The sequence below is a fragment of the Cervus elaphus genome, chromosome 9, assembly GCF_910594005.1.
Source record: "Cervus elaphus chromosome 9, mCerEla1.1, whole genome shotgun sequence".
Taxonomy (NCBI): domain Eukaryota; kingdom Metazoa; phylum Chordata; class Mammalia; order Artiodactyla; family Cervidae; genus Cervus; species Cervus elaphus.
Window position 1 is genome coordinate 5,546,576 of NC_057823.1, and position 22,782 is coordinate 5,569,357.

The following is a 22,782-nucleotide window of genomic DNA, read 5'->3' on the forward strand; positions in this document are numbered from 1 at the left end:
TCAGGAGTTCCCGCGCGCGGTTGCACTGGTTCCTTAGTGGGCGCGCTTCCAGGAGTTGCATCTCTGTCTCTGTGGTTCCCATACCTTCTGTGTCTAGACCCGGGCTCGGAGTCTGGCATTCCGTTCCCTTCTTTGGGCGTCAGATGTCAGCTGGCAAGAAGGGATGGGAAGTCTGGTGAACCATCGGAAAGGGCCTTGCCCCCGATGCAGCGAGTGCGCAGCGCTAACAGCTCCCTCGGCCTGGCCTAAAGTCAACTGCACTGCGCCATGTAGGCAGGCGCCGCGGTTCCTGCAGTGTCATTGCGCTAGGCTCAGTAGCCTGAGGCCACCTTGTTACCCAAGCTCAAATACAGTCCAGAGTGCTACACTCCAGGTTTATTTCAATTTTCAATTTGTGATGTTTTCTTAAGTAAAATTAGACAAAAAGGGCACAGAGACACACTGACAACAATATTGAGAGAAAAAGATGGTGCAATGGAAAGATTTCAAATACACCACAAGTTTTGTAATTCACCTTTAGCATATCTTCAGTTTTCAATATGCTGAAAACCTCAGAAAATGGAAGTGTTCGTGGTTTTTTTAGACCGTTATATGTCCTGGTTTCTGTCGTCCATTTCTTTGGCTACCCAAAGGCTAAATGGTAGGTCGAAAAAAACTGGATTTGGTAAATGTAGCAACTATCCTGGGCTTCCCAGGTGGTGCTAGCGGTAAAGAACCAGGCTGCCAGTGCAGGAGATGTAAGAGACCTGGGTTTCACCCGTGGGTCCAGAAGATCCGCTGGAGGAGGGCATGGCATCTCACTTCAGTATCCTGGCCTGGAGAATCTCATGGACAGAGTAGCCTAGCAGGCTACACTCCATCGCACAGAGTTGGACAGATCTGAAGCAACTTAGTGAGTGGGCATGCACGCGCGCGCGCACACACACATACACACACACACACATCAACTTCCCCAGTTCAGTTGCTCAATCCTGTCCGACTCTTGGCGACCCCATGGACTGCAGCACACCAGGCTTCCCTGTCCATCACCAACTCCCTGAGCTTGCTCAGAATCATGTCCATTGAGTCGGTGATGCCATCCAACCGTCTCATCTTCTGTCATCCCCTTCTCCTCCCGCCTTCAATCTTTCCCAGCATCAGGGACTTTTCAAATGAGTCAGTTCTCGGCATCAGATGGCCAAAGTATTGGAGTTTCAGCTTCAGCATCACTCCTTCCAATGAATATTCAAGACTGATTTCCTTTAGGATGGACTGGCTGGATCTCCTTGCAGTCCAAGGGACTCTCAAGACTCTTCTCCAACACCACAGTTCAAAAGCATCAATTCTTGGAGCTCAGTTTTCTTTATGGTCCAACCATACATGACTACTGGAAAAACTATAGCCTTGACTAGATGGACCTTCGTTGGCAAAGTAATGTCTCTGCTTTTTAATATGCTGTCTAGGTTGGTCATAACTTTTCTTCCAAGGAGCAAGCGTCTTTTAATTTCATGGCTGCAGTAACCATCTGCAGTGATTTTGAAGCCCAACAAAATAAAGACTTCACTGTTTCCATTGCTTCCCCATCTATTTGTCATGAAGTAATGGGACCAGATGCCATGATCTTACTTTTTTGAATGTTGAGTTTTAAGCCAACTTTTTCACTCTCCTCTTTCACTTTCATCAAGAGGCTCTTCAGTTCCTCTTCACTTTCTGCCATAAGGGTACTGTCATCTGCATATCTGAGGTTACTGATTATTCTCCCAGAAATCTTGATTCCAGCTTGTACTTCACCCAGTCCAGCATTTCTCATGATGTACTCTGCATGTAAGTTAAATAAGCAGGGTGACAATATACAGCCTTGACGTACTCCTTTCCCTATTTGGAACCAGTCTGTTGCCGCATGTGCAGTTCAAACTGTTGCTGCTTGACCTGCATACAGATTTCTCAGGAGGCAGGTAAGGTGGTCTGCTAGTCCCATCTCTATAAGAATTTTCCACAGTTTGTTGTGATCCACACAGTCAAAGGCTTTGGCGTAGTCAATAAAGCGGAAGTAGATGTTCTTCTCAAATTCTTTCTTTTTCGATGATCCAATGGATGTTGGCAATTTGACCTCTGTTTCCTCTGCCTTTTCAAAATCTAGCTTGAACATCCTGAAGTTCACATACTGTTGAGGCCTAGGTTGGAGAATTTTGAGCATTACTTTGCTAGCGTGTGAGATGAGTGCAATTGTGTGGTAGTTTGGACATTCTTTGGCATTGCTTTTCTTTGAGATTGAAATGAAAACTGACCTTTTCCAGACCTGTGGCCACTGCTGAGTTTTCCAAATTCGCTGGCATACTGAGTGCAGCACTTTCACAGCATCATCTCTTAGGATTTGAAATAGCTTAATTGGAATTCCATCACCTCCACTAGCTTTGTTCATAGTGATGCTTCCTGAGGCCCACTTGACTTCACATTCCAGGATGTCTGGATCTAGGTGAGGAGCCAGCTTTATTCCCTCTTGCCATCTTGGAAGGGAAAATGAGAAGGTAAATGTTAAAAGATGGCAGTACTAAAGGGAATTTAAGGGGATTTTTAGTTGGGAGGGACTGCTTTCATCTAGAACGGACAGGGAAATATGTGACTTGAACTGGATAAGGTAGGATATGCAGGATTTCTGTAGGTGGAAAGTTGGAGAAAGGCTCCTTTAAGTATGGGAAAGCATATGGAAAGGCAGGAAAATGGGTATCATATATTTAGGGACATCATGTATTTTGGCTGGAGAAAGGTGTTCTTTAAAGTAATGGGAGCTTGCTCAGCTCGAGAGTTGGGTTAGGACCTAGCCAATGAGTTTTTAGGGAGATAGGTTAAATTTTAAATTTTGGTTATGATTTAGATACTTAGGGAAGCATTATAATTATTTTTTTTTAATTTGGACACAGCATATGGCATGCAGGATCCTAGTTTCCCAACCAGAAATCAAACCCGGCCCTGACGATGAAAAACCCAAGTCCTAACCATTGGACAAACAGGAAATTCCCTAGGGAAGCTTTATTTTAATATTATCCCAGGGAGTCTAAAAAAGAGGGAGACTACCAGAAATGAGTCTGGTTAGGATACTAATTCTTGAAGTTGATTAAAGGGCAGAATTAGGGAATGACAGGATATCTAGAAACAAGAGCATTAAATGTTGATGCTGAAGACTGCACCATAGGACTCAGAAATCTAGGAAAAGAAGAACCAAAGGCAACAGTGAGAGTGTGAGCCCAGATGACTGGTGGTAAAGTATAGAGCCCTAAAAGAGGGGGACTTCTAGCTTAGCTGATCCTGGGAATCCTGGGTCTGGACCCAAGACAGAATAGGACTGTTGGTCCTGCTAGAGATTTTTCTGCTAAAGCATGATGTTCTTAAGAAGTTGAGGACAAATCCCTGCAGGCTGGCCATTCCAGAAGATATTTCTCAGATTAGTGGCCTTTTTTCCTTACCTCCTTACCCACCCGCCTCTCGGTTCTATAAAAGAAACTGGCATCCAAACCAAGATAGATGGTAATTTTGAGACATAAATCCGCCATCTTCTAGGTCTACCAGGCTTAACACCTCATCTTGTGCACTTACTGGCATGTCCTGTGGGCCAAGCAGAGTGAGCTTGGACTTGGTAACAAGTTCAATTCAATTTTGACACTAACTACCCAATTAATCTCAGACACCACAGGTTTAAAGGCTAAGACTGCCCCCACATCAGATGCTCAGCTGCAGATGAGGTACACAGGCTACTCACAGGTTGCCTTGACCAGCTACAAATTTGGGGGTTCCCATGACCACCTCTTCAGGTTCAGACAACAACACGCAGAACCCAGGAAAATACTTGCTATCACAGGTTTACTGAAATAAAAAGCTACCACTAAGGAACAGCCAAATGGAAAAATGCATAGGGCAACTTATGGGTGTATATGTGTATGAATGTGCAGAGATTCTATACCCACTCCAGGCATGCCAACCTCCCAGCACCTGCATGTGTTGAACAAGCTAGAAGCTCTCCAAACACCATTACTTAGGGGATTTTATGGAAGGGGAATTACGGAAGCACAATTGCACTCATCTCACACGCTAGCAAAGTAATGCTCAAAATTCTCCAACCTAGGCTTCAACAGTACGTGAATTGAGAATTTCCAGATATTCAAACTGGATTTAGAAAAAGCAGAGGAACCAGAGGTCAAATTGCCAACATCTGTTGGATCATTGAAAAAGAAAGAATTTGAGAAGAACATCTACTTCCGCTTTATTGACTACGCCAAAGCCTTTGACTGTGTGGATCACAACAAACTGTGGAAAATTCTTATAGAGATGGGACTAGCAGACCACCTTACCTGCCTCCTGAGAAATCTGTATGCAGGTCAAGCAGCAACAGTTTGAACTGCACATGCGGCAACAGACTGGTTCCAAATAGGGAAAGGAGTACGTCAAGGCTGTATATTGTCACCCTGCTTATTTAACTTACATGCAGAGTACATCATGAGAAATGCTGGACTGGGTGAAGTACAAGCTGGAATCAAGATTTCTGGGAGAATAATCAGTAACCTCAGATATGCAGATGACAGTACCCTTATGGCAGAAAGTGAAGAGGAACTGAAGAGCCTCTTGATGAAAGTGAAAGAGGAGAGTGAAAAAGTTGGCTTAAAACTCAACATTCAAAAAAGTAAGATCATGGCATCTGGTCCCATTACTTCATGACAAATAGATGGGGAAGCAATGGAAACAGTGAAGTCTTTATTTTGTTGGGCTTCAAAATCACTGCAGATGGTTACTGCAGCCATGAAATTAAAAGACGCTTGCTCCTTGGAAGAAAAGTTATGACCAACCTAGACAGCATATTAAAAAGCAGAGACATTACTTTGCCAACAAAGGTCCATCTAGTCAAGGCTATAGTTTTTCCAGTAGTCATGTATGGTTGGACCATAAAGAAAACTGAGCTCCAAGAATTGATGCTTTTGAACTGTGGTGTTGGAGAAGAGTCTTGAGAGTCCCTTGGACTGCAAGGAGATCCAGCCAGTCCATCCTAAAGGAAATCAGTCTTGAATATTCATTGGAAGGAGTGATGCTGAAGCTGAAACTCCGATACTTTGGCCATCTGATGCCGAGAACTGACTCATTTGAAAAGTCCCTGATGCTGGGAAAGATTGAAGGCGGGAGGAGAAGGGGATGACAGAAGATGAGACGGTTGGATGGCATCACCGACTCAATGGACATGATTCTGAGCAAGCTCAGGGAGTTGGTGATGGACAGGGACGCCTGGTGTGCTGCAGTCCATGGGGTCGCCAAGAGTCGGACAGGACTGAGCGACTGAACTGGACTGAACTGATGGAAGTCCTCTGAGTAGGCATCATTAATAAATCATTGGCCACTGGTGATTGCACTCAATCTCCAACCCTTTCCTCTTCTTAGAGGTCAGAATTGGAGCTGGAAATTCCACTCTTCTAATCACTTGGTTTGGTTTCTCTAGCAACCAGCCCCTATCAGGAAGTGATCAAGGGACCCAGCAATAACCACCTGATTAGCATAAACTCAGTTGTTGTTAGAAGTGGCTCATTATGAATAACAAAAGATACTCATCACTCAGGAAATGCCAAGGGTTTTAGAAGTTCTGTGCCAGGAACTCAGAATAAAAACTAAATATTTTTTATCACATAATATTCATTCCATCCCCACCACTAGCATTGGGCAAAAAATTGATCACTTTCTTTTATTATAGAAAAGATTGGTCATTTCTAGAGCCTCATATGAACGTAATTATATAGTATATAGTGTTTTCTCTCTGGCTTACTTAACTCAACATATTGCTTGCAGATCCTCATCTGTGTTGTAACATTTATCAGTAATTTGTTGCTTGTAATTGCTGAGTAGTGTATTGTACAAGTATGCCACAGTTTCTTTATATATTAACCAGGTAATAGACACCTAAGCTGTTCCCAATTTCTGGTTATATGATATAAAACTGCTATGGACATGGTGTACCACTCTTTGTAATCTTGCACATCTGAAAGTATTTTTATTCTACTCTCACATAGTTTAACTTTATTGAAATATAATTAACATACTATAAAGTTTCCCCACTGTAAGTGAATGATTCATTGATTTTTAGTAAATTTATGGAAGTTACCAAAATCCAATTTTAGAGTAACTCCATCATCAAAAAGTTCCTTGGTCCCCATTTGTAGTTAATTCCCAGCCAACCAAAGCAACCATGAAAGTGCTTTTTCCCTTTTCTAGATAGTTCATGTAAACGGAATCATATCTGACTTCTGTCACTTAGCATAATGTTTCTGCACTTAATTTATGTTGTAGCATGTATCAAGGATTAATTCTTTTTATTATTGAATATTACATTGCATATGTTGAAAAAAAAATTTCACAGTGTGAGAATTACAAGTAAAGTTTTATTTGGGGGAAAATGAGGACTACAGCCCAGGAGAAAACATTTCAGATAGCGCTGAGAAACTACTTCAAGGCAAGGAGAGGAGCTAGGATATATAGGAGTTTAGCAGCAAAGGGCGCATAATCTGGGTACATCAAGAAGTTACTGTTAATTTAAAAAACCAGCTATATCAAGTTAAGAACTTAGCACTTTTCAGGGACTTCCCTGGTGGTCCAGTGGCTAAGACTCTGTGCTCCCAATGCAGGGGTCCAGGGTTCAATCCCTGGTCAGGGAACTTGATCCCACATGCTGCAGCTAAGGCCGGGAACAGCCAAATAAATAAATAAAATAAATAAATATATTAAAAAAAAAAAAAAAAAAAAAAAAGAACTTAGCACTTTTCTATGTATAGAAAGATGCAAGAGTCTGGACTCACTGAATCATTCCTTTGATATGTTCTTCAGCTATCTGGGACTAGTATCCTATGTTTTCACATCCTGAGTTTCCTCAGAGCTCACCATGTGGAATGGCTGCAGTCTGATGGCGGCTAATGACAGGTATTCTTTTCTTTCCTGAGTTTCCTCAGGGCTCACCGGCTCACTCTGGAGGGCTGCAATTGCTGATGACTATGACATCCTTGTTTGTTGAACAAGTCTGTACATGGACATGTTCTTTTGGGTAGTACATAGGAATAGAATTGCTGACTTGAATGCTAAGTTTATGATTGACTCTTTAAGAAACTATCAACCTTGGAGAAGGAAATGGCAACCCACTCCAGTATTCTTGCCTGGGAAATCCCATGGACGGAGGAGCCTGGTGACCTACAGTCCATGGGGTCGCTCGCTGAGCGATTAAAATATAAAAAAAAATAAAAAAGAAACTATCAACTTGTTTTCCAAATTGGGTGCTCATTTTACATCCCCATGTTGGAGGGTTTCAGTTTCTCCCCGTCATCACCAATACCAGCTATTCCCTGACTTTTTGATTAGAGCCATTTTAGTGGATGTAAAGTGGTATCTCACCGTGATTTATTTCAGATTCAGTGAGCCCCCTCAGGCAGTGAAGCTGCTGATCTGTGCAGCCTCCCCAGTTCAGAAGACAGAGAACTGGAGAAGGAAATGGCAACCCACTCCGGTATTCTTGCCTGGAGAATCCCATGGACAGAGGAACCTGGCGGGCTACAGTCCATGGCATCGCAAGAATCAGACACAGCTGAGCGCCTAACCATTCTTGCCTGGAGAATCCCATGGACAGAGGAACCTGGCGGGCTACAGTCCATGGGGTCACAAGAATCAGACACAGCTGAGCGCCTAACCACCACCACCCAGTGGGGACAGCTACCCTCATGACCAAGCTCTGGGAATGTGAGCAGCCCCAGGCAAGAGTGCCACAGGCTCTCACTGTTCTAACCAGATTTCAGAAGTTTTTCATGGGTAAATAAATGCTTCTCAATTTCTCAATTACTTTTGGTCAATTTCCAGAACCCTAAATCTTTCAAAAAATATTTTCCCCCAGTCTCATAGTTATTTTCTAGGGAGAAAATCTGCTCATTTCCTCACTGCACCAGACCACTTTCTAATTGACAACTTTTTTTCTCTATGTGTTTTCTCTCAGCTTTTCTCTGTTTCCACGCTTTGGTCTCTATGTTTTACATTTTAAGGTTTTTGCTTTGCTTTTTGCTTTTTTGCCTTGGCTGCCCACTGGAATTACCTGGAAAGTTTTTTATTTATTGTTTAGTTATTTTGGCTGTGTTGTGAGGCATGTGGGATCATAGTTCCCCAAGTAGGGGTTGAACCTGTGTCCTCTGCATTGGAAGCACCGCGTCTCAACTGATAGACTGCCAGGGAAGTCCCCTGGAAAGCTTTTAAAATCCTAGTGCCCAAGGTATACCTCTAGAATATTAAATCAGAATCTCTGGGGGAGGGCCCAGCCATCTGAGAATCAAAATAATTAAATGAGCTATAAACCACTGAAAAAGACAACTGTAAGCACATTTTTAAAAAGGAAAAGAAAAATATAAATTAATAAGCCTGTAAAAGTGTTAGTCATGTCCAACTCTTTGTGACCCCATGGACTGTAGCCCACCAGGCTCCTCTGTCCATGGAATTCTCCAGGCAAGAACACTGGAGTGGGTAGCTGATGCTGAGCAGGACCCTGTGGGACTCCAGGGCACACAGACCTTTTTGTCCCTGATTATAGGGAAGACTCCACCTTCATGACCTCTCAGTTCCAAAAGGACAGAACAGTTGCTAATCAAAGGAGGAACAGCAATGAAACCACCTGAGGCAAGATTAAAGGATCAGAGAGGCTCATGGGAAACTAGATTGGGAAACTAGACCACCTAAGACCCTGCACACACCCTAACTTGACAGCAACCCTGTGCTTTTGAAACTTTGCAGAAGAAATAGACTGTTACTGCCTTGATCCTTAATCACATACTCCTGCCTGACTATATAGAAAGTGAAGTTGCTCAGTCGTGTCCGACTCTTTGCGACCCCATGGACTGTAGCCCACCAGGCTCCTCCATCCATGTAATTTTCTAGGCAAGAGTACTGGAGTGGGTTGCCATTTCACCTTTCCCTACTCAGCAGAGAGGGGCTTCCGTTGTGGCTCAGTTGGTAAAGAATCCGCCTGTAATGTGGGAGACTTGGGTTTGATCCCTGGGTTGGGAAGATCCCCTGGAGAAGGGAAAGGCTACCCACTCCAGTATTCTGGCCTGGAGAACTCCATGGACAGTACAGTCCATGGGGTCTCAAAGAGTCGGACACGACTGAGCGACTTTCACTCACTCGGCAGAGAGGGGCACAACTCTTGAGGTGGTAGGCTGCTGTGTTCCCCCTTTGCCTGGCAAAATAATAAAGCTACTCTTTCTCCTCCATAACTCTGTCTCCATATTTCTGTTTGGCATTGGTGCACAGAGAGCCAAGATTTTGGCAACACAGCCATTCCCTTCTTCAGGGGATCTTCTGGACTGAGGGATCAAACTGGGTCTCCTGCATTGCAAGCAGATTCTTAACCATCTGAGCCACCAGGGAAGCCTTAATAGGTGTATATCTATAAAGAAAAAATTAAACTCCTCCTGTGTTTCTTCTTTAATGTCACACTACTACCACATTCACAACACTTCCTACACCACATATGTAGGAATTTTCCCCATGCCAAGCAATTCTGTGACACCAACTGGTTCCTACCATTTAACTCAATTCTGACACTATCCACCTGAAGATAGCCAGTGTCAGATCCTACAGGTTAAGGACTTAGTTCCGTAAGACTGACCACTTCAGATGCTAATCAAAAGTAATGAATCCTCAAGTTACCCACAATTTCTGTCTGACTTGTCTATAAATTTGAGGTATCCATGACTTCCTCCCCTTGGATTTGATTATTTACTAGAATAGCTCACAGAATGCAGAAACACTTACTTACATCTATCGGTTTATTAAAGGATATGATAAAAGATACCAATGAACAGTCAGATGAGATAAACAGGGTGAGGTATGGGAGGGTCTGGAGCACAAACTTCTGTCCCTGTAGCCCTCCCAGAACATGGATGTGTTCACCAACCTAGAAACTTTCTGAACCCAGTGCTTAAGGGATTTCTATGGCAGCATGGTCAATCACCAATTCCATTTCCAGCCCTTCTCCTCTCTGGAGAATGGTGCAGGGGAGGAGGGGCTGAAAGTTCATGGTTCGGTCTTCCTGGTGCCTAGCTCCCATCTAGGCGTGCACCAGGACTCATTTCATTAAACCAAAAGACACTGCTGTAACTCAAGAAACTCCAAGGGGTTTAGAAACTGTGTCAGGAACAGTGGCCAAAGCCCAAATACTAAAACAAAAGATATGCGTAATGCTCTTAACACTTAGGAAATTGCAAGAGTTTCAGGAACTCTGTGCCAGAAATTGGGGGCAGAGACTGACATATATATATTTTCTATTATCTCGCAATACCAACAGAGGAGAAGGAAGAGCTCTTGCTTGCAGTAGAACGCTGAGGGCCAATTGATAAGTATAAAGTGAATGCCAGTGTTGGAAAAGCACAATTTAGCAATTATAAAGGTAAAGATGGGATCGCGTGAGAGTCACCAAAGGATGCTAACTTTAGGGGGAATTTTGAGGAACAGGACACTTACATGGTCTTAAAAGTGCCCACAGTAGGAAAGGTTCCCTTGCAACATTTAAATGCAATGCCTGTCCCTAGACAGGATCCCGTACTAGAAGGAAAAAATGCTATAAAGGACATTATTAGTAAACTGACAAAACTGAAATATGGATGGTTGATTATAAAGTAGTATATCAACATAAATTTATAAGGTTGGTAACTGTATTGTGGTTGTAACTGTGTATCGTGGTTGTAACTGCATCGTGGTTATGTAAGAATGCACACAGAAGTATTTAGGCGCAAAGGGCCATGATGCATATAAAGGTTCAGAAATGACAAAGCAAATAGGGTAAAATGTTGAGAGTAGGAGACTCTAGAGAAAGTGTATATTGTCATTCTCTGCACAAGTTATCTTGAAAAAAAATTTTTTTCCTTGCACAATTTTTACTTAATACTTATTTTTGGCTGTATTCAGGCTTTTTCTAGTTTTGGCCAGTACGGGTTTCTCATTGCACTTGTTCCTCTTGTTGAGCACAGGCGCCAGGTATGTGAGGCTTCAGCAGTTGCAGCCTGCGGGCTCAATAATTGTGACTTGTGACACAAGCGCTCAGTCGCTCCACGGCAGGTAGAATCTTCCTAGAGCGGGGACCAGACCTGTGTCCCCTGCCTTGGCAGGTGGATTCCTCTCTACTGTGCCACCAGGCAAGTCCTCCGTGCACAATTTTCAAATTCACAATGTAAAAAAAAAAAGGCCAGGGGAGCTCCCTGGTGGTCTAGTGGTTAGGATTTGGGACTTTCACTGCTGTGACCAGGTTCAATCCCTGGTTGGGGAACTGAACTGAGATCCCACAATCCCCACAGCATGGCAAAAAAAAAAAAAAAAGCCAGGCTCTCACAATTCAAGATGATTGTTCAGAGTTATTCATATCCTTATAGAGCCTATTTTGAAAGTTAGAAGCCCCTAGATAATTCTGTTTTCTGCAGAAAGACTCAGATTTTTATTTAAATGGTAATAGGTCTGTGTAAAAAGGAATATTCAGGACAACTATGTACAGGCTAATCAAAATATTAATCCACCACACATTCTTGTTTAAATGCCTAAAAACATAAGCGTACCATAAATTTATTTACAGCTGTTACACAAATATAAAACCATGATTTATAAATTACCTATAAAACATCCAAATTAATACATATATAGGACAACAAAAAATGTTTTTCTGCTGAAAATTAGTGCTATTTGACTTGTCATCTGCTCCCAATGACCTGAGGCAGGTGTTTTCAAGTTCAGCTGGCACACACTTTGTGCTGGGCCATGATACACATTCTGAGTCCACTTTCCACTCTTCAGAAGACCTTGGGATCTTCCATTGATAGGGAGATTCAGTGCTCGCACGCCTGTCTGCTTGCCTTCCCCTCTGGTTAGCCACCACCACTCACATCCAGGTGAAAACTCTCAGGTTCTGGGGCACTTCCTGGTGGTTATGTAGAGCAGACAGAACATCATCAATACTTTTTTCAGTTATTTTTTTATTTTTTAGAATTATTCATTTATTTTAATTGGAGGCTAATTACTTTACAATATTGTAGTGGTTTTGCCATACATTGACATGAATCCGCCACAGGTGTACATGTGTTCCCCATCCTGAACCCCCCTTCCACCTCCCTCCCCATCCCACCCCTCAGGGTCATCCCAGTGCACCAGCCCTGAGCACCCTGTCTCATGCATCGAACCTGGACTGGCGATCTGTTTCACATATGGTAATATACATGTTTCAATGCTATTCTTTCAAATCATCCCACCCTCGCCTTCTCCCACAGAGTCCAAAACACTGTTCTGTACATCCGTGTCTCTTTTGCTATCTCACATATAGGGTTATCGTTACCACCTTTCTAAATTCTATATATATATGCATTAGTATACTGTATTGTTGTTTTTCTTTCTGGCTTACTTCACTCTGTATAATAGGCTCCAGTTTCATCCACCTCATTAGAACTGATTCAAATGTATTCTTTTTAATGGCTGAGTAATATTCCACTGTATATATGTACCACAACTTTCTTATTCATTCATCTGCTGATGGACATCTAGGTTGCTTCCATGTCCTGGCCATTATAAACAGTGCTGTGATGAACACTGGGGTACACGTGTCTCTTTCAATTCTGGTTTCCTCAGTGTGTATGCCCAGCAATGGGAACAAAATAGAAAGCCCAGAGATAAATCCACACACCCATGGACACCTTTTCTTTGACAAAGGAGGCAAGAATATACAATGGAGAAAAGAACAATCTCTTTAACAAGTGGTGCTGGGAAAACTGGTCAACCACCTGTAAAAGAATGAAACCAGAACACTTTCTAACACCATAAACAAAAATAAACTCAAAATGGATTAAAGAGCTTAACGTAAGACCAGAAACTATCAAACTCCTAGAGGAAAACATAGGCAAAACACTCCGACATAAACCACAGCAGGATCCTCTATGACCCACCTCCCAGAATATTGGAAATAAAAGCAAAAATAAACAAATGGGCCCCAATTAAACTTAAAAGCTTTTGCACAACAAAGGAAACTATTAGCAAGGTGAAAAGACAGCCTTTAGAATGGAAGAAAATAATAGCAAACAAAGCAACTGACAAAGAATCAATCTCTAAAATATGCAAGCAACTCCTACAGCTCAATTCCAGAAAAATAAATGACCCAATAAAAAAATGGGCCAAACAATAACAAAAAAAAAAAAAGGAAAAAATGGGCCAAAGAACTAAACAGACATTTCTCCAAAGAAGACATACAGATGGCTAACAAACACATGAAAAGATGCTCAACATCACTCATTATCAGAGAAATGCAAATCAAAACCACAATGAGGTACCATTTCACTCCAGTCAGAATGGCTGCTATCCAAAAGTCTACAAACAATAAACGTTGGAGAGGGTGTGGAGAAAAGGGAACCCTCTTACACTGTTGGTGGGAATGCAAACTAGTACAGCCACTATGGAGAACAGTGTGGAGATGCCTTAAAAAATTGGAAAGAGAACTGCCAATATGACTCAGTTATTTTTTTAAAACAGAAAATTTAAACATTTTCTGCAGAGTATTGCAGATTACAAAGAACATGGAGGTAACCAATTTTAAGGCAGCATAGGTATGAGAGAGGAAGCAATAGCAACCCCTAGATTACCACCACAGTCCCCCTTGTACTACATCTCAGCTCTGCTGAAGTCACCAAGCCCAAGAGGAAGGCTGAAGGAGAAGCTAAAGAAGAAAAAGCCCAAGGGAAGTGTGAACCAAATAGGGGATGGGCATCCTTTCCACTAATGTTGTTCTTTCTAAAAAGGCACCTTGCAGAAAGTGGAGGTACAAGGTGAAGCATGTGTATTTTGGTATTTACTTTTATTTGCATTTATTTTTTGTGGCGTTTATTCCCAGGCCATAAGTTTTTGTATCTTCAGTTTTTTCTGGGATATCTTTTTGTTCTGTGCAACCTCCTCTTCTGGTTTAGGAAAAATCTGTTCTTTTTCAGTAAGGGTCATCTCCATGTGGCAAGGAGAGCCCATGTATGGGTTGATCCGACCATGAGCTCTGGAAGTTCTGTGGGCTTTGTTCGCCTGGATGTGCTCAATGACCAGAGAACCTACATCTAAGCCCTCAAGTTCAGCATTACTCTCTGCATTTTTGAGCATGTACAGTAAAACTTCAGCACTCTTTCTGGGCCACTGACCCTGAGTCCAGCCCCACTGTTTGGCCTGTGCACACCTACCAACTCCACCATTGTAATGATGGAATGGTACACATTGCTTCTTTAAAGTGACCTCCTTCAGATACTTGGTGGCTTTTTGGATATGCACACCGTTAATGGCCTGGGCAGTTTCATGAATGTTCTTAAAATGAACACAAAGATCTGAACCTCTTGATCTGCATGATTTTGCGAGGTTTTCTGGGTCAAGTGAAGAGTGTATCATTTTTAGAGGTCACCTCAGGCAACTGATTGGAAAATGAAAGCATGTATATTTTGTATAACTACGTTTTTCTTTTTCTGTACTACTTGAATTACTTTTTTCTATCAGATTTAATATAAATGCAAATATTTATGTTTTTAAAAGCTACTGTTAGCACAAGCAACCCTTCATTGTTTCATGGAAGGATAAATATTACTAACAGATTATCTTAGAAATTGGGTTGAAATGGTCATGAGGGTGAACAAGATTTTGCTTTCATGGCTTTAGAAGTTTCCTGGTTGATAAGAGAAGGGATCCACTGATATTTATAGCTACTATAGTTGTGAAGAAAAGAAAATTCTTTTTTAGGACCTCTTTCCTTTTCTCTGTGCCATCAGAATGGCCTTTATGCCCTTAAACTCAGGCCTATCGAGATCTGATACTCCTTTCCTCACAGGCTCCAAGTCTGGTCTTTCCAGTGATTTGGAGACCAAGTCCCTCAAAGAAGCCAGGAACCTTGTTATTGATTGTGTATCTTCAAATTCTACAGTTTTCAGGACTTCCCTGGCAATTCAGTGGTTGGGGCTCCACACTTCCACTTTTGAGGGGAAGGATGGGTTTGATTCCAGGTTGGAGAACTGTGATCTTGCATGTAACACCGTGTGGCCAAAAAAAAAAAAAAATCTATATTTTTCATTAAATTTCCTCAAACGTAAGGTCTGCTTGTGAAAGGAGTTAACATGTTAAGTTGGAATTATTCCTCCTCTAAACTTCTTCTGTTCAGACCATCAAAAAAGACTTCCTTGGGTTTTGTAGCTTTTCCTTTTTTGCAGACCATGGGAATAAGGGAAATTAAAAGTTGCTGTATACCATTCCTGATCACTCAGGATCTTCCAGAAATGTCATGAGTGTAAATGAAAATTAGCTTTAATAACATAGACACAACTAAGGGGGAGCAGAAGACGGACTGAGGAAGAGAAGGGGAAAGTGTGATTGGCTGGATTAAAATATTCCTGGGCTCTGATTCCATGTCTATTAGACAACCTTCTGAGGGCCGATTCAAGCTTATCCTGATGATAAGAGAGAACTCTGAACAGTGAGCATAAGGATTTATTTGTGGAAACTGACATTCTAATTCTAAAATTAGGACAGAAATTCAATTATGTGGAATTAAAATTATATGAAAATTCCAAGGACCTAGAAAATCAAAGCAATCCTTAAAAAAAAGTTTGAAGATTTATATTCCCAGATAGAGATTTACTGTAAGCCACAATAATTAAAGAAAATATGTTATTAGTATAAGAATAAAAAAATCAGTAGAAGAGCACGTGGAGTCCAGAAACAGTCATGCATACAGTCACAAGATGAACAAAAAAGACATAAGAGCAAATAGTGAGGGAAGGCTAGTCTTCTATAAATGGTGCTGACTCAACTTGTCATCCATATGAAAAACACTATCAACAAAAATTAATTGAAAATGGAACATAAAATGTAAAGTCAAAACAGTGAAATTTCTAGTATGGCAAAGCATTCTTAAATATTACATGAAAAGCATGACTCTCAAAAGTAAAAATTGATAAACTGGACTTTATTCAAATTAAAAACTTTTGCTTTAATAGGCAAGTCAGAGACTGAGAAAAAATATTTGCAAAACATATCTGATAGAGCTTTTTCTAGCATTAAAGAACTCCTTACACTCAAATGAAACAATCCAGTTTTTAAAAAAAGGGGCAAAAGACAAGAACAAACCAGTTTATCAATTTTTACTTTTGAGAGTCATTCTTTTCGTGTAATATTTAAGAATGCTTTGAAAAGCTAGACAATTCACCGTTTAACTTTACATTTTGTGTTCCATTTTCAGTTAATTTTTGTTGATAGTGTTTTTTCATATGGATGATAAATTGACTCAGCACCATTTATAAAAGATAGCCTTCCCTCACTATTTGCAGGTATGTCTTTATTGGTCAGAATGCGAAGTCAAATGGTCCTTAGGAAGCATCACTATGAACAAAGCCAAAGATAATGGAATTCCAATTAAGCTATTTCAAATCATAAAAGATGATGCCGTGAAAGTGCTGCACTCAACATGCCAGCAAATCGGGAAAACTCAGCAGTGGTCACAGGACTGGAAAAGGTCAGTTTTCATTCCAGTCTCAAAGAAAGGCAATGCCAAAGCATGTTCAAACTACTGCACAATTGCACTCATCTCACAACGCTAGCAAAGTAATGCTCAAAATTCTCCAAGCCAGGCTTCAACAGTACCTGAATTGTGAACTTTCAGATGTTCAAGCTGGATTTAGAAAAGGCAGAGGAATGAGAGATCAAATTGCCAACATCCGCTGGATCATCAAAAAAGCATGAGAGTTCCAGAAAAACATCTATTTCTGTTTTATTGACTATGCCAAAGCCTTTGACTGTGTGGATCACAACAAACTATGGAAAATTCTTCAAGAGATGGGAATACCAGACCACCTTACCTGACTCCTGAAATCTGTATACAGGTCAAGAAGCAACAGTTAGAACTGGACATGGAACAACAGACTGGTTCGAAATAGGGAAAGGAGTACGTCAAGGCTGTATACTGTTACCCTGCTTATTTAACTTACATGCAGAGTACATCATGGGAAATGCTGGACTGGGTGAAGCACAAGCTGGAATCAAGATTGCCGGGAGAAATATCAATAACCTCAGACATGCAGATGATACCACACTATCACAGAAAGCAACAAAGAACTAAAGAGCCTCTTGATGAAAGTGAAAGAGGAGAGTGAAAAAGTTGCCTTAAAACTCAACATTCAGAAAACTAAGATCATGGCATCTGGTTCCATCACTTCATGGCAAATAGATGGGGAAACAAAGGGAACAGTGAGAGACTTTATTTTTTTGGGCTCCAAAATCACTGCAGATGGTGACTACAGTCACGAAATTAAAAGATGCTTACTCCTTGGAAGAAAAGTTATGACTTAGACAGCATATTAAAAAGCAGACATTACTTTGCCAACAAAGTTCCGTCTAGTCAAAGCTTTGATTTTTCCAGTAGTCATGTAGGGGTGTGAGAGTTGGACTGTGAAGAAAGCTGAGCTCCGAAGAATTGAGCTCCGAAGAATTGATGCTTTTGAACTGTGGTGTTGGAGAAGAGTCTTGAGAGTCCCTTGGACAGCAAGGAGATCCAACCAGTCCATTATTAAGGAAATCAGTCCTGAATATTCATTGGGAGGACTGATGCTGAAGCTGAAGCTCCAAAACTTCGACCACCTGCTGCGAAGAACTGAGTCATTTGAAAAGACCCTGATGCTGGGAATGATTGAAGGCGGGAGGAGAAGGGGACGACAGAGGATGAGATGGTTGAATGGCATCACCAACCCGATGGACATGAATTTGAGCAAGCTCAAGGATCTGGTGATGCACAGGGAAGCCTGGTGTGCTGCAGTCCATGGGGTCGCAGAGTTGGATAGGACTGAGCGACTGAACTGGACTGAACTGAACTTTATTGTTCATCATGTGACTGATGAACAGCAAGGTGGGTAACAAATAAACACATGAAAAACCACTCAACAAAAAAAAAAAAAAGAAAAGACACTCAACATAATCAGCCCAATAGAGAAAAGAAATCAAAATCACAATTTAGACACACCCACTAGAATAACTAAAATTAAACGGATTTACCATACTAACTATTGGCAAGTATGTGGAGGAACAGGAAGAGAAACGTTTTCACTGCTGGTGGGGATATGGTACAATCATTTTGGGAAAACTGGCAACTTCATAAAAAGGTAAACATACACATCATATTACCTAGCCATCCTATTCCTAGGTATTTACTCAAGAAAAACTGAAGCGTATGGCCACACAAAGACATTATACAGATTTATAGCAGCTGTATAGCCCCTCAGATGGGAACAACCCAAACTTCCATCAACAGGTAGATGGGAAAACAAACTGCAGTATTTCCAAGTAATGGATACTACTCACTAAAAAATGAATGAATGAATTTCAACCTAAAATAATTATGCTGCAAGAAGCTAGTGCAAAAAAAAAAAGAAGCTAGTGCAGAAATAAAGTACATACTAAATAATTCTATTTACATAAAATTTTAAATAATACAAACTATATAGTCATGGGAGCAGAGGAGACTTCTGAAAGTAATGGATATCTTCATTATCTTGATTTTGGTGATGATTTCTTACATCAAATTATCCAAACATACCAAAGAGTACATTATAAATGTGTGTAGTTTATTGTGTCAATCATACCTGTTCAAGAAAAAAGTTTTCTGGCAGGTAGCACTACCACTTGGTTCTGCTACATTGTGAGCTCCCCTGGGGCTGGGTAACTCCTTCTAGAGCCATCAGGACACTGGATGCCCCTGTAAGAGACCTCTGGGGTAAGGAAAGTTAAGTAGAGGTGATGGCAATTGACTGAGCATGTTTGGAGAACAGGGTTGACTTTATTTCCTTCCACTGCTCAACACAGTACTTGTCCTTCAGATAAGCCCAGCTCCTTTGAACCTCTAGCCCCTTCTCATCATTCAGGTCTAGGTATGACTATCAAGTGCCTTCACTAAGTGCTAATTCTAAATTGGTCCCTACCCCTCATTTTGTCCTAAAGTCACTTCCTGTATTTCTCTTTTCTTCATGGCATGTATCACAATCAGAAATTCTTATTAATGTAGTTATTTCCTTTCATTTTAATTATCTATTTGCTTCCTCCCTATGTTGTTGACATCCCACAGATCCCTTTACTGGAGGTGCACCCACCCCATAGGTGCCTTAACTGTTGGTTGACAACTCACAGCTGCCCCTGCCAATGACTGACTGAAATGAGAGGTGGGTGGGTGAAAAGAAGAGCACAAAAGATTGGCTCCTTTGCAGTAAGGAGACCTAACTCTGTGGCACAATTTTGTACAGTTCCCTGCGAGATCTGACTAGTCAGTCTCCACTTGCCATGTTCTTGCTTAGCTTTACCTTTTTTCCCTGCCCTGTCCTGCTTTTGTCACTTCCCCAATAAATCCCTCAAAAAATTCTCATCTCAGGCTCTGCTTCTGCGAAATCTGACCCATGACACCCTTGGTTAGCTTCATGAGGGACTATTTTGTTCATTCCCCTGGAACATATTTCTATCTTAGGTTCTGCTTATGACCTTCTCCATATCTAAGAATAATGAGGGAATATCTTTGTCACACCCTAAGAACAGTGCCTGGAACACAGTAGGCCCTCAGCAAGTGTGCTGAATGAATACAGAGGAGTTCCCCGGGGTCTGTTTTATAGCTTAGCTGATCTGGCCAAGAGGCATTGTGAGTCATAGCTGGTAAAAAGCAACTGAGTGGTTCAGAGATGTGGCCAGGCCTAGGACAGCAGCTTGGCAACTTCAACACATCCTCCAGGTGAGGCATGACATGTGAGGATTATGGGGGAAGGGTCCTCTGGAAAGATGCAACCTCAGGGGTGGGCCTGGTTCTATCCTTTAGGCCCTACGTGGTCTTCCAGAGACATGCCCCTGAGCCAGATCTAGGGGACAGTACTGCCCAGGTTTGTGTGAAAAATAGTGTGTACTGAATTAATGGAGGCCTAACAGAGGGAACACTGCCCCACGATTCTTTTCACTCTCCATGGGGCAAAGAGGAATTTAAAAGAAAACGCAGTCCTCTTTCTCATACAACAGAATCAGCACTTAAAGAGTGAGGCAAGGGAGAACAGGACACGTCTGTTACCTGACTTTAGCTTCCTTGAGCACATAGTCTGCTTGGGGTAGAAGTCATGCCCAGTCTGCACAACCACTGTTGGCTCAGGTCCTAAGCATAGGTCCTAGCCCATGGCACATGCCTCCACCGAACCGACTACAAGGGACTGTGATCTAAACACACACATCAGGCTTCCCAGATGGACCAGGAATATCTTGAGGGCAGGCGTAGGCTATGCTTGGGACCCTCTACCCAAACCACAGCCTGGCACAAAGCAGATGTCAGTCAGTTCAAAGTTGTAAAATAAGTGAATGAGAAGGGCAATAACGCTGTTGGGTATGCTAGACATCCACCAGATACTTTTCAGAATGTAGATCTAGCCCTGCCTTTGTAGTCCTTCAGTAGTGCCCTCTAACTCACAGAAGGAAGTCTAAACTTTGGAGCCTGCCTGTACAGCACCCTCACAGAGCGCCCTGGTTTCCCTTTTCAGCTTCCTCTTCTGCTATTAATACCCTATACCGAGCCTACCCCAAGCTCTTCCTCACATGCACAACACTGGAGCCTTGCAGAGCCCTTCACTCTGCCTAGTCTCTCCTTTATGCACCCCCAACGTGCCCGTCAAAATTCCTGTGCATCTTTACTTGTCTCTGCTATCATTCCCTCCTTCCCTAAGGGCCCATTAACTCCTTCCAGCAGCCACTCAGCACTCAAGAGAGCAGGGCTCTGGTCCTTAATCAGCCTATCTAGCCCCAAGACTCGGAAGTGGTCTTTGGAGATGTTTCCGGGAAGACTGCCGCGAGGCGTGTGGGCTGGGATGGACTCCTCAGTGGCCAGCAGCTTGTTAGTCCCAGGCGGCGTCGCAGGCCTGAGCCCCGCCCAGCAGGCCTCGTGGTTTTAGGGAATAGGGGGTAGAACAGCTCGCCCGAGCAGGCTGCTCACCCATACTCTTGCTCCCCAGCAGTGTCCCTGGCTCGCCTGTATCATTCTGGACATCGGGGCTTGAGAGGCAAGGGCGCAGCCAGAGTCACCCGGGTCCTCGTGGCTACGCTCCGGGCATTCGTGGGCCTGACAAGGCCCGCCCGGCCCTCGCCCTGGAGGCCTTTGGGTGCCTGGCCTGGGGCTACACCAGCCGCCTGTGGGAGCAGCTGCGGCAGTTCTGGATCGACCACTGCTCGCGGCGCTTCTCACCGCGACGCCCGCCGCTGCGCCGCATCTCCTCCATGTCTACCTTCTACCTGTTGGACCACCAGACGCGCCAGGCGGAACTAGGCCTCAGCTACGGCTCGCCCCGCACGCGCCTCAGCGACGAGGCCTTCGTGTTCCGCGGCGGGCGGTGGACCGCCGAAGGCCAGCCAGTGTGGTCGCGGCCGCAGCTGCCCTCGCAGACCATCGCCGGCTGGAAGGCACAGATGCAGCGAGTCAAAAGCCAAGTGCTGCTGGAGGAGAATAACTACCTGAAGCTGCAGCAGGAACTGCTTATGGACATGCTGACGGAGACCACAGCCCGAATGCACCTGCTGGAGAAAAAGCTCGACCACGGGGCAAGCCCGGCTGCCGCGGCGTGCGCCTGGCAAAGGAAGACGCGCAAGCGCGAAGGCGCGAGCAGCCTGCCCATGCTCGAGCCGCGGGCTCCGGAGTCGCGGTGACCCAATAAAACCCGTGCGGCGCATGCGCACCTCGCTCGCACCTCAGGCGCGTCGCTCCGGAGGGCAGGCACTGACCCGGCTCCCGGCGAGCATTGCGCACGCCGCGTGCGTGCAGGGAAGATCACTTCCGGCCTGTGGTGGACCGGGAACTCCCCAAAAGCCGGTCTCGGGAGGATGCGCTAGGGGTGTGTAGGAAGAAGTTTGCAGGCCGCTGGGAACGCGGAGTGGGAGCCAGGCCGGCAACAGGCAGTGTCTAGGGGGCGAGGATGGCAGGCGGTGAAAGGCAGTGACAGTGATGGCTTTCTTGGCCTAAGGGACGGAGGACAAAAGTCCGGGAGGCGGGGAAACCCGGGCTCAGGCAGGGAGGGTGCGGTTGGGCGGGCGGGTCAAGGACCTTGCACTTGGCCCTTCCCTCCTTGAGGCGCTCCCTGGAGGGGTTTCAGTCTGATTCAGGATAAGAATGTATTTTACGACCTGGAAACTGTTTCGAGACAGAAGCCTTCTCGAAACTTTGGGCTCTGCCTCTCCGTCCTGGTTGGATGGCTTTTGGTGAGACACTTTCCTGGCTTCTTTCTAAAATGACTGGTAGGAAAATAAATAAATAAATAAAATGACTGGTCGGAGATACAGATAAGCGCTCTCTAGAGCTGATGTAGTGCACAGATAAGATTTGCTCAATCCACTTTTTTACAGTTTTGTGTGAGTTGCCAACACGTACGAATTTGGAGATTTCCCATTAAAAATCCAGATTTTCTGTGTTCTCCTGAAAACCCAGGAAATTTAGCCATCACGGACCTTGGTTTTGCCCAATAGCAATTGCCTCCTGGTCAGCTTCACTCATTTCCTCCTATAGGTGTCTGATTTTTGATCTGCTTCTAGATCCATTCCAGATGGGTGTTCTCTCCCTGAAAATGGGGGCCCCCTCTCTGTGCCCAAGGTATCGATTCGGTGCCTTTGGTGAGTGTGTTGTACTTGTGAGTGATGTGGCTGCACCAGGAGGTGATGACACTGGTCCTTGGTATCTGCAAACTTTCCTTGGAATACAGACAG

General features: G+C 43.4%; 1 protein-coding gene across 1 annotated transcript; it reads left to right on the plus strand.

The window, feature by feature from the left end:
- The first annotated feature begins 163 nt into the window (after positions 1–163).
- CBY3 (chibby family member 3) lies at positions 164–22,089 on the plus strand. Its single transcript, XM_043911106.1, has 3 exons — positions 164–269; positions 14,864–15,035; positions 21,045–22,089. Exons 1-3 carry the CDS (start codon positions 164–166, stop codon positions 21,730–21,732), a joined length of 966 nt encoding a protein of 321 aa, XP_043767041.1. The 3' UTR covers positions 21,733–22,089.
- The last annotated feature ends 693 nt before the right edge of the window (positions 22,090–22,782 follow it).

Bases quoted from the DNA above. Each gene is read 5' to 3' on its own strand.
- CBY3 (XM_043911106.1), top strand. From the start codon at position 164: ATGGGAAGTCTGGTGAACCATCGGAAAGGGCCTTGCCCCCGATGCAGC. The intron at 270-14,863 runs GTAGGCAGGCGC...CTTTCCTCACAG, and splicing joins AGTCAACTGCACTGCGCCAT to GCTCCAAGTCTGGTCTTTCC. The intron at 15,036-21,044 runs GTTGGAGAACTG...CTTGCTCCCCAG, and splicing joins AAGGATGGGTTTGATTCCAG to CAGTGTCCCTGGCTCGCCTG.